Genomic DNA, 12,393 nt, shown 5'->3' on the forward strand with positions numbered 1-12,393 from the left:
ATATTAACTGACTAAATAAATATTGCCCATAAACAGAAACAGTCTTTGCAATTACACCAAACAGATGGGGAATTCTGAATTGTCATGCACAATCTGGAGTACTGATTACTATTCAAGCAAGCAATTTCAACAATGTCAGTTGTAGTGTTAGAAACATGACTTTTTGAGTACTCAAATGGACACATTTTACATCTGGTTTTAAGAGGACAGACTGAAATTATTGTTTTATCCAGCAGATGATGATCAATGTAACATTTATAAGAAACAAGCTATTAGGTTGAATTTGATAGTTTTAGATTTCAGTACTTGTCTAAAATGCTATTTAAGGTCAATTAACCTTTAGTTTGAAAGTCAGCAAACTTTTGAAATTACTCAAAAAACTGAGCTAAATGTACACTTTCTGATGTATGTCTGGAGATTTCAAAGTAAACCACAACTTTGGCAGTATTACTCATATTTTTGTCTGGGAAAACAGACAACTCCCAGCCTTTAGCACTTCAGCTTTAGTGGATACAGATTGTTCTATGGAACATGGAAAAAGGTCATTTTTAACATTAGGGTATTTTATTTATGAGAGTTCTTTTAACAAAACACTCAGACAAACCAAAATCATCAAGATGACAAGAGTGTCAGACTTCACAGTTCACAAAAACTACAAATACATTGCAGCCTGCACACACAATCACACAAATATGGCTGACATGCTGCAACGTAGAAGTTATAAGCAAGAACTTTAAGGTGCTATGCACCCTGGAGCTCAGATATTTACATATTTTTAAAACAGGATAAAATAAGATTAAGTGATTCAGAATTTTAAAATATCAGTATAAACCACAGGTACTTATAAATTATTAAGTACCTCATGTAGTAATAGTGAAGCTATTCGAATTCATATTTGGTCTAAAAGTGTTTCACAAGAACAAATACTAAAACTGGACAGCAAGAAGATGAGTAGAAATAGCTACAGGAAATAAAGTGAATACGACACTGCATTCTCATTAATGTGTGTATTTTTAGTCTTTCCATCCTCTCCCCATTGTGTGGGCACTTGGCCATGCTCTGTTGTCACTTTCTGGGATCAGTGCAGACTCCATCCTCTAACCCAAAATACAGGCATTGCGAGCAATCTGTTTCCTCTCTGTGGAAACTCGATTGCCTCAATAGTACCTGGGAAACAGAAGCTAGCCAGCCGATTGGCAACCCCTGATAACACAAGAAGCAAAAAATATATTTCTCCAAATGACGCATATTCATTCCTGCGCATTGGGAACAGACCAATCACAGAGATTTATATTTCACAAGAAACTATAAGGGGAAAAGAATTTGAATAATATGCATTTTTGTCCAAGACAAATTCAGATGACAACCTATTAATGAACCTCTTGAGTAGAGAGGATATGCGTCAAAGAGAACATTAACTGTAACAACAGACTGTTTACTTAATTATATCTGTGAAAAAAGAGACTTGTGTGATATTTTTACAGTCTGAATCCAATCTTCCAAAACCCCTTTCTCACTCTGATGGGTAAATGCTTTATGTCAAGGAACCCACCTTGCAGAAGGAATGATAGAAACATGATATTTTCTCAGAATGTCAAAATTAACACTTTTGTTTTAAATTGAATGATTATATTGGATCTAGAACTAATCCCTGTCTTTTTGAAAAACTAAATTATTTATTTTCATATTTATTTATTTATTTAAGCAGGTAAGTAAGATAACTAAGAACCAGTTCTCTTTTACAAAGCCAAGCTGGGATTTTAAATACTCTTCTTTACTTTACGGAAACTTTTAGAAGAATGAGGAATTTGATCAGAGTAAGGCTTTGAAGTAGGACAGGTCCCAATTAAAAAACAACCTAATTAGCAAAAGGGCTGGAAGAGACCACCACCGGTTTGGTCATTTATTTTCAGCTCATGGTTCAGTCATCATTGGCCTGGGCCAGCAGTCGCTGTCCGCCCAGGGAGGTTACTCAGTGGCTTCAAGGCTTCTGGATGTTTGGCTGTTTTCTCTTTGGAATTCAAAGCCACATTATAAGCAATTTTAATTAAAAGAATGTTACTTAAATAAAAAAATAAAAATTAAATGTGGATAAAAACTTTTCTGTAGATGTGAATGGGTATGACTTTGTGGTAGTGTCTCCCTTCTCCTCAAACTTGAATCTGCATGACAAAAGTATTTAAAAAGAGCCATACATCCTCCCTTCAGGGTTACAATAAAGAAAATTTACCATGATTGAGGTTCCTCATTAAATGTATCATGTGTCATTTCACAGCTAAATGAGTATATTTGAGCAGAACTCCAATTTACTTTCTTCCTTCTTTTACATGAAGACAAGTAAATACTTAAACTTTAAGTGAATGGGGCATGGATGTGTTTTGATACTCATCTTCCTTGATTTTACTGCAATTGCACATTATCAAGACCTGCGTTTACTACAGTTTTCTTTGGAGAGGTGTATCTTTGAGTACAAAGTGGCACTTTTTTAAGTACAGTGTTTTTGAGGTGGAATAATATGAACTTGTTTCAAATGCTCATTTAAAGCAAGCTCCATAAAACTTGCAACATTTCGTGCAACAAATGACAGTTCTAACTCAATGGCAGCACCGTACAATGATTGACTAAACAGCATGAAGTTAAAACAGGGGGGGAAAAAAAGAGAAAATGTATTGGTCACTACTTCAATAGTTTATTGTGACTACAATTCTATCGGCCAAGTTCCAGCTGGCAGTTCAGTGATCCGGGCAATAATACAACAAGGGTTGCTACTGTGACAAAAACCTCACAGTGATCACACAGAGCCCTCATAACATCCCTTACTAAAGGTTATGTAAAAATGAGAGCACTGCATATTTTATGCCCACAAAGTCTGATCAACTTGTTTTGCCAGGAAGGTAATTGGATTTGTTGAGAAAGCGAAAGAAAGACAAAGACAGAAAAAAATAAGACCAGGAAGCCCAAGGAGACAAAATAAGCAGTAACAAATAAGACCCAGGTTGTTGACTGTAATTGAAATCCCAGCAACAGGGCAAACAAGACACAAGATATTCAGTATCGGAAGACTACAGTATAAGATTTAATATTTCAGGAGCAAAAACTGGAGTAAGCAAACCAACAAAATTCAAAAGACAAAACGAACAAAGTTCAAATTAGTAAATACTAGTCTGCAATGAAAACTGTGCATCACATGCAGCCACTTTATTACATATACCCATCCAATTACTTGGTAATACAAATTAGCAAATTAATCACAAATTAAGTGAATAAGCAAGTCATATGGGGGCAACTCAATGCCTCCAAGCACCTAATTGTAGTGAAGACAGCTGTCTGCAATTCAAACTGAACATCAGAATAGAACAGAAGGACAATTTGATTGACAACTTCCTGCAGGATGTTTCACCATGTCACAAAGCTCAAATAGTTCTCTCAGTCCACAAATCGGCAGCAGGATGAATGTTAATAGCAATAGATGATCTAGTCTGACGCTAGCCAAGTAGCCCTACTAAAGCGGATGGTGAGTTTTGTATCTTATTAGTCAATACATTAGAAAAGGTATTTTAAGTTGGGAAGTATTACAGAAAATTTTAAACCTACCTCTGCAAACTAGACAATGCCATGATGATCACATAAATGGCCATGTTCATGTTAAGTACTTCAGGATGAAATCCTGATACCTTCAAAGGGTGTGCATTCCCAATGTACAACAGCAATAAAGGAATTTTAGTCAATACCATACCATGGAGATCTTCTGCAACAATATCAGTCCAGCACAGAACTATGGAATTATTTCTTTTTCGCACAAGTACAGTGAGTCGTTCCTCAACCCATTCTTTTTATATTCTTTTTATATTTTATATCAACTACTAGCCTTAATGAGGAATTTTTAAATATTTCACAATAGTTATGACCAACCAACAGATTTAGAGAATTGTAGTCCTTTTAAGATTGCTTTTATTAATATAGGTGTGGGCTAGCTTGCTTCTAAAAGAAGCTCAAAGCCTTATTTAATTTAGGGTATATTGGTTATGATGTTTTTACAACAGCCCTGTGCATCACACAAAACTGTGATTTGCTACCAGTTAGTGGCAGCAGAAATTAATCAATCACCAAGTCAAATCATTCTTATGAATATTTTGTTCATTTTAAAACATTTAACAAACCTCAAGCACAAAAACAAAATCTGGCTTAAGGTGCAAAGAACAACTGCTATTTTTGTTTCCACACAAATGTAAAGTGGGAGGCTGATAAATCACTGGGAATAGTCACTCGGTCATTTATATCCATCTAGAACTCTCCTCCAGTTACACAAACAAAACACGCAAAGATATAAATTCTTGCATGAGCGGTTGCAGAGCACACACATTTATTGAACTATACTGAAATATTGTTGTGTCATTTACCTGATGACCAATTGTCAAATTATGGCAAAAACTACTGTGATTTACTACACTGACTCCCATAATGCACTGGGGGTGTTTTGCTGTACCTGCAATAAGAGAAAACCTGAGCAGCTGGATACCATGGACCTGTGAACAATCAAACAGCAGATCTGGTTGCCTAGCAACCATGGCAGGAGCTGGTGTTGATCTAGAAATTTTCTTCAGTGACAACTGATTTTCTGACAGTTTTCCAAATTCTTAAAGTTTAATGTAATTGAGAAAGACATTGATTTTCTTCAGAGAAACTCAGCAGGTTTTTTCAATCATCTTACTACAGTAGATGAAGAGTAAGGCTCTTGTATTGGTCAAGGCCAATTCTTGTGTGTGTGTGGGGGTGGAGGGTGTATGTATGTATATATTAGTCCTTTTACCAACATTGAAGCAAACCTCGGGTTAAAATTATTATTTTACAACTTCCCGTTTGTCATGAGTCCATCTGCTATAGCCTGAAATTTACTATCCCTTAGCAACCATTAACTGGTTAGTTCCTAAAACATTAAGAGGTTACCTGGCTGCAGACAAACTAAAGCATCCTATGAAATTTGACCCAACAGAAGGTTGTCGTGTTTTTAGAAGACCTTACTAATGAGCTACTTGGAAGCTGAGCTGGAAGTAAAAAAGTCAGTTTCATAAAAACAGACAAGGTCTGGTGGTTATTTAACAAGTGCACCCAGACAGCAGGTTGATTATGACAACGGATCACTGAATTTATGACTAAGTCTGGCTCGAAGCCTGGAGATAAATCTATTTTCACAAAGACAGTAATTGCATCATTATCAAAGATAAAAGGTTTTTAAATGGCATTGCAACATGTGTCTATTACTTTCTAATCATGAAGAAGTTGTCACAGATAACGTTCATGTTACCTCTGGTGCAATAAAAAAGGTACTATAAACTTGAACAAGTGCTTCGTGGTTGTACGCCTGTAACAACTAATATAAACAGCAGGTTTCATCTTGCTCTCTCATGAGGAGAGCAAAGAGTGTGCATGTTTAATAGATAGTGGGGAGAAAAAAGGAAAAAGGTTTGATTTGTGTTGCAGAGTACAAACTAAAAGTCATAATCATCAAAACGAACAGAAATACAACACTTGTGATCACTGTGCAATGAGCATAAGTGTAGATCATTGCACAGTGATCATAAGTGTTGTATGATCACTTAAGAAAGCTTAACATGGCCATTAAACCTTCTGAACTACTTAAATAATCCAACTTTTTGACCAAATTATAATTTAATGAGAGGCAACCATCTCTCTAGGTAGCCGATAGACCAGTAATTATTTATGTTTAGCCCGTAATTTCTGACAACAGTTTACCTAAATTCCATGCCAAAGAGTATATATAAGATGTAGAATCAGTAGAGCTGAGAGCCAACATGAGGCAGTTGTAATAACATGAAATTGGACCCATTTTGTTCATGGTTGTAATTTAGTTGTGTCCAGTCCATCATTACCCTTCAGCTCACTTTGCTCTTTAGGGGTATTGGAACAAGCCATCTTTTCATTTTACAAAACAAAAAGTTAATCCAGGCCTTCTAATAACATTATATTCCCACAGGTTTCACAAAGGTGAGTTAAACCAAGAAAATCCTTTTCCTGCATGAAGGTTTTTTATGGTTAAAAAAAAGGAGCAGCAAACTTTGTGTGTCATTTTGAGATAAAACAAACATTTAGCGTGTTCAAAAAGAAAGCATCCAGACTCAACTTTATACTTTATACATGAACCATCTACAAAGTATAACAAGAGCAGGAACTATATTATGTACAGACAGATGTACTAATGCACTTATAGCACATCTGCTGCATGCATTTCAAAGACAGGAACCCACTAATCGCTCTGCATAGGAGGCTAAAATTAAATAAAGTTCAATCCACTCGATCATTATAAAGTAAGATTCGCAATTCATATAACTTAAATGTCTCAGTGATCTCTTAAGTGATACAGTTAAAGTAAATTAGACTTGGTGCAATAAGTCAAATTTACTTTAACTGTGACATTTTACTTGGGCAGCACAGAGTACATCTGTGATCAGAATCAGTGTTTCTGGGTTAAACCTCAGCGTTTGAAATTAAGAGGGTAATTAAAACTATACAGAATTTAAAAAAAATCTAATGATTCCAAATGAATATATTACAATGGTTCATTTGCAACAGATACAAGTAACTGGTTTATGTACAGTTCCATTAAACACAACTGCACCTCTACACACTAATAAGGTAAACACCTAAACACCTGTAAAGTAAGAAAACTACTTCTCCATCCACAAAACTTTGCAGAGTCTGTTTGCCATCATTTTTTTTCCTCAGACCTTGTTAACTGGAATATGTCAGGCAAATCCTGAAAACCTGTAATACTGTTGGATTAAAATATTTTTCAACTCATACCATCCACTTTCCATTTTTGTAACCAACATTCCTGCCATCTGCCACCGTTTGTGAGAAGAACTGTTACAAAACAATCTTAGAAATGCAGCTGGATGTAGCTGAAAAAAAAATAGCTCCAAGCAAAACCCAATGCTTACTGGGTCTACAAACACTGTGGGTCATTTTTATTCATAAAAAAAAACTAACAAAAAAACCCTCAAACAGATAATAGTCAAAGTTAAATATTAAACTTAATTATCTGCAAATTACAGTCTTTTATTGTTATGAGTGCTACTTTAGATAAAAGCTATCATTATTGAAGGTGTTTCTTTGATAAAAAAAAAAGAAAAAAAAGAAAGAATTCCTGTTTGCACCAACTCTTCATTATTTAATAAGTCATCACTGTTTGCGACCACAACAAATCTGCATGACGACATACAGCTGAAATCAAGAAGTACTTTTAATTAAGCAGGAAACTTTATGGCTCACCGACTGGAACAAATTAGTTAACGTATTAAGCCCACAGCAGCTCCATGGTGACTCAATTTATTCTCCCTTTCAAATACTTCTAAAATCAACAGTAAACCAAATCTCAGGTCCAGCAATTGCAAAATAATTAAAAATATGCTTTTGGTTCTCAAGATATTTACAGTATTAAACAAAAGCTGACCACAGCTTTCTATTTTGAGAAAGTGCTTGCATTTAAAGGTTTATCCTAACACACACACACTTTCTTTGAGCAGTGTCTACATCGGAGGTGTGAAGCTGTGTGTTGGTGGAGCCGAGAGGGAGACACATAAGGAAAAGATAAGTGATGACAATTCTAAACTGTCAAATGCTGGACAAGTAGGAGACCAACTAGATTGAAACCAGTCATGTCATGGACAGCCTTCTGCACAGAGTATTATGCCTTATCTATAAATAATACCTAATGTCAGAGTTCAATTCAGTGAAATATAAATAAATTTGGAGTTTGTTGAGACATTTTTAAGCTGCAACTATTAACACTTTATCTGACACGTAAAAGAGCCTGGTTTTATATTGGTTATTTATTCTGCATGAAGCCAGAATCTTATTATTGAGCCTTTCTTTTATCAGGTAAAAAGTTTGAGAACCAGTTCTCAGTTTCCAGCCTACAAATATCTTGCAATCTCTTTCAGGTAGTTTGAGTTGTTTAGCCTCTATACAGACATCTTATATGGAAATGTTTTGATACAGTGTTTTACAAAAGTATTCATACCCCTTCATTTTATAATAGATCGTAGGGCTGACCTTCCCTCCATTCAGGACTTCTACAGGAACAGGGTCAGGAAAAGGACATCTAACATCTCTGCAGACCCCCCATATCCTGGACATAAACTATTTAAATTTTTCAGCACTACAGAGCCCTATTTGAAAAGTCACATACAGTTTCTACCCAGGTTGTCTCTCTGATGAACACAATGAACATCTTACAGCCCAACTTACTTACTACTGTACTGTAAAATAAAATTAGGATATTTGAACTACCACAACCTGCATTTCCACTTGTCTTTATAAAAAACTGGTTGTCCTTTAATCTTTTATGTATTTCCTCTACATATTATATATCAATACTTATTGTCTGTGCGCTGAGAGAGTGTGAAACCAAGGTTTGTTTTTTATACTCACAATTCTGACCAATAAAACTGATTCTGTCATTGGAAAATGGCAGGGCAGCACCTTCAATGGCTGCAGCCCCAGGCATCAGTCTTCCTTGTGTTTGTCTGTTTATTGTCTTCTTTGGATGGGTTGTAATGAAATGAATTTTGCTGTGCTTTGGTACAATAACAATAAAAGCATTCTGATTCTGAGCATACCCTGAAATGTCATTTAAGTAACTTAAGTAAAAGCGTATTCATAAGTTAAAATGACCTGGTCAAAGTCTAGACCCAAAATCTATCTTGAAATGGATCTTAAAAACTGCTGCCCACTCTCCAACCTGGCCTGGCCACAGTTGTAAAAAAAACTACTTATAAAGACTTTGTTTAACAATATTAAATTATCTCTTTTGTTTTGATAACACAAAAAAATGTGTGTTATTTTTTAATAATAACACAAATCTAAATGCTTCCTAGCAGATTAAATGAACATTTATGTCTACCTCAACAATTGTGGTTTTGGCTGCCTTGCACATGGGTTGGTTGAAGTTTCTTGCCGTTTTCCTGTAAGACACAAATACAGCGCACATGATTTCTAGAAAGTTATTATGCTGGGAAGATTTTTATTCCAAAACTGGACACAAAATGGGGTTTTAAAAAGGGTTGAAAGGAGTGTCTACTATACAACCTCTCAATTCAGCTGATGCTGAACTGGAGCACACTGCCCTCTTGAGGATAAAAAAATAACTATACAAAAGGTCAAGATCAGTGCATTTGATGAATGAAATTAAGTTTAAATTATTATCACTATTACTGTGAGCAAGTTATACAAAAAAAACTTGTAAAACACTTAAAAATACACATTATTTTAACTAGTGCATACGGAAAAAAAAATAGTAACCCAAGGTTTAATTTAATCTGTGATCAAGTAAGATTAACAATAACAAAACTATTACATATGAACAAAGCATTTTATAAAGAATTTTCTAAAGTGTTTCTTCCTTTTAGCTTTCCTTGGGTTAGAAGCACTGGAATATTCCCAAACCACAATAAAAGGATGCAAGAAAAGTAGATTCATGATAGAAACTATGAAGGATTACATTGTTGCAAAAACACCACATAGAAAAGCAGTGAAAAAACTTGTTTTAAGGGCCAAAGATTTTACTAAATAACAAAAATACTTTTTACAGCAATGTGCTGATGTGCACTTGTCTATAAACAGGACCAACATACTCAGCAAAACGGGCCTGAGATATGGCTGACAACCTGCCACCTGGCTGTCAGAAAATAAATGAACAGTGTCAGCAACACCAAGGTAGATCCAGACACTTTACAAATATTGTTGCACTTGCCAGAATGAAAAAAAATCAACATAAAGCAGGCTGCTGTGTGGGAACAACAACGTATTCAAGATACGAGACATGCCTGCAACAAGTTTAATACAATGATGTGAACAGGTTAAAATTTTCTCCTGAAACTTAATTTCCCACATTTACACCAAGTTTAGTCAAAAGAAGGAAAAGGTTCATTCTAGCAAGTCTGTAGATGAAGTAGTTTTTCCTTTCTTTCAAAATGTTGTATAAATACCTAAAAACAATGTTTCCCGCTTTGTCAGCTTTCCATGCTTTGATCAGAGCAAAATCCCCAGTGATGGCTTTTTCCATAATGTAGTGCCTGCCATTAAACTCCCGCACCTGTAGATAAACAACACAGCAAATCCAAAAGAAAGAAATTCAGACTCTATCATACAGTGCAACTGCAAATAAAGCCCACATCTTAACACTGTAATATCATAAATAGGTTTAACACAGAGTATTAGTCCTGACTAGCCAGAAATGCCGACTTGCTTTACTGACGCCATTGATTTATGTTCAAAACCAAATATGTTTTCTGTGGAGACAAGGGTTTGCAGAAGCTACATATAGGGGGGCAATTATAGGACAATTTTTGAAGTGTACAATTGCGCAAAATTGTACACTTCAGTAGTTAAGTGAAATATAGTTATGCCATGAGAACTGATCAGTAAAGTTAATGTTGTAACTATGGTACACAACTGTATTTCATGATCTTTACAAAACGGATAATTTCTGGATTTAAAGAATCCCAACAAGAAAGTGTTAAATGAATGTGAGGAAACTTATTGGCTACAATAAAAAGCAGGATGTAGCGAGTGCTTGTCTTGCAAAGCGAGTGGTTGAGTTCTGTAAAGAAGACAAGGAAGCAGGGAAGAAGGCTTTCTCCTCACCCACCAGAAACTCACCTTTTTTTGCAAAAACTATTTGCCCCCAGGATTTTTTAGAAAATGGAATCTTGAATTTAAAGTATGAAGCAACCAAAAGCCGAGGGAAGAGCAGTCTAACCTCTCGCTCCTCGCTAGGAATAGCAATGCTGCCATCTTTGTTGTACTTAATAGGAGAGCCTCCCTCTTGGATCAGAGTGCCATAGCCAGTGGGAGTAAAGAAGGCTGGAACCCCAGCACCTCCTGCCCTGATCCTCTCAGCAAGAGTCCCCTGTGGTGAGGAAGAGACAAATTTATTGCAAATGCAATAAAGTGTGTAAACTGAGCCATGATCAGAAGAATTTACATTTTGATAAACAAAGACAGGGTGTTAATAAAGTTTAACTTATTGAAAACATTAATATTATGCTTGGTAATGTGTGTTTTGTATTATAACATTTCTACACCAACCTGTGGAGTTAGCTCCACTTCCAGCTCTCCTGACAAATACTGTCTCTCAAACTCAGCGTTCTCTCCTACGTAGGAGGAAATCATCCTTTTGATCTGCTTGGTCTGCAGCAAGAGGCCCAGGCCAAAGTTATCCACTCTAGGAAAAATAGAAAAAATTGTCATAAAAAATTTTAAAAGAATCTTTAGGATATTTTTGGAATCCTTATGTATCAATCACCTAAATTAATTTGGATCAGTTTTGGATCACAAGGTAAAAAGCTACAAAGATTACATTTTTGTTAGCATAACTGGAAAAAAATACCTCTACTTCTGCAAATTTAATAAATTATAAGCCATTTATTGCATTTACAAACACAGAATCAGCATACCTCCTAATTTCCACATTGACATAAAAAAATGAACACTCTTACCCTGCATTATTACTGACTGCAGTGATGCCCTTTACGCCCGTCTTCAGCAAACTGTTGATTAGATTCTCTGGAATCCCACACAACCCAAAGCCTGTGTTGGAAAATACCAGACAAATAATAATGAAATGATATAAAACAGCAATAATAAACAAAATCACTGTGTGAAAGGTGACACATCAAGATCAAGTTGAACTTTTACCTTGTATATCTGCGACATGTCAAATTTGTAGAGCAAATAGGCACATGACAAGTACAAATCACACACAAAACCGCAAAGTCCAAGGATCATGGATGACGCCATTGGACATTCAACTTCTTTAAATGACACACTGATCAGATGATCATGACCATGAATGTCGTGTGTTTATGATAGTACAACAATCATAAACACACAAAAGGCTTTAGAAATCTAGGCTTTTGAGTCTAATGAGTGAAATCTTTTGACCAAACCACTGAGAGGTTAATGTTTTATTATTGCTTTACATGAGACTGTCCTCAAACAGGAATATGACGCAGTGGAAAATGTTCAACAACGTCCCTGTGAGCTTGACTATAAATAAGAGACAAGGAATTTGTGCGTGCTCAATGTTTAAACTGTAATCAGCCAGCATGCTCAGGCTAACTCCTCTTCATAGTAAAGTTGCCACTGCACAGATAGTTTCTGTGTTGAACGTGCAATTAGCTCTATGCGACTGAAGCCATTCTGGTGACGTAGACGTTCTTTTTCTTTTTTTAGAAAATGCTAAATATTACCTCCAACCAGAATAGTAGCACCATTAGGAATATCCTTCACTGCCTCTATTGGATCTGAGTAAAACTGCGAACTTCTCGGACTGGATGTGGAAAAATAGCAACCACAAGTCTGCAGAAAGAA

The 12,393-nt window shown here is 35.7% G+C and overlaps 1 protein-coding gene across 1 annotated transcript in view; it reads right to left on the reverse strand.

Moving 5' to 3' along the window:
* Positions 1-12,393, reverse strand: part of oxct1a (3-oxoacid CoA transferase 1a) — a 44,969-nt gene that overhangs the window by 31,022 nt on the left and 1,554 nt on the right. The window contains exons 2-7 of the mRNA XM_028034376.1: positions 12,273-12,381; positions 11,520-11,610; positions 11,110-11,245; positions 10,781-10,930; positions 10,008-10,114; positions 8,924-8,984 (exon numbers count right to left, since the gene is read on the reverse strand). Coding sequence (XP_027890177.1) covers positions 8,924-8,984; positions 10,008-10,114; positions 10,781-10,930; positions 11,110-11,245; positions 11,520-11,610; positions 12,273-12,381 — 654 coding nt within the window. The remainder of the gene's footprint in view (positions 1-8,923; positions 8,985-10,007; positions 10,115-10,780; positions 10,931-11,109; positions 11,246-11,519; positions 11,611-12,272; positions 12,382-12,393) is intronic.

This window comes from Xiphophorus couchianus, chromosome 12 (genome assembly GCF_001444195.1).
Source record: "Xiphophorus couchianus chromosome 12, X_couchianus-1.0, whole genome shotgun sequence".
Classification (NCBI taxonomy): domain Eukaryota; kingdom Metazoa; phylum Chordata; class Actinopteri; order Cyprinodontiformes; family Poeciliidae; genus Xiphophorus; species Xiphophorus couchianus.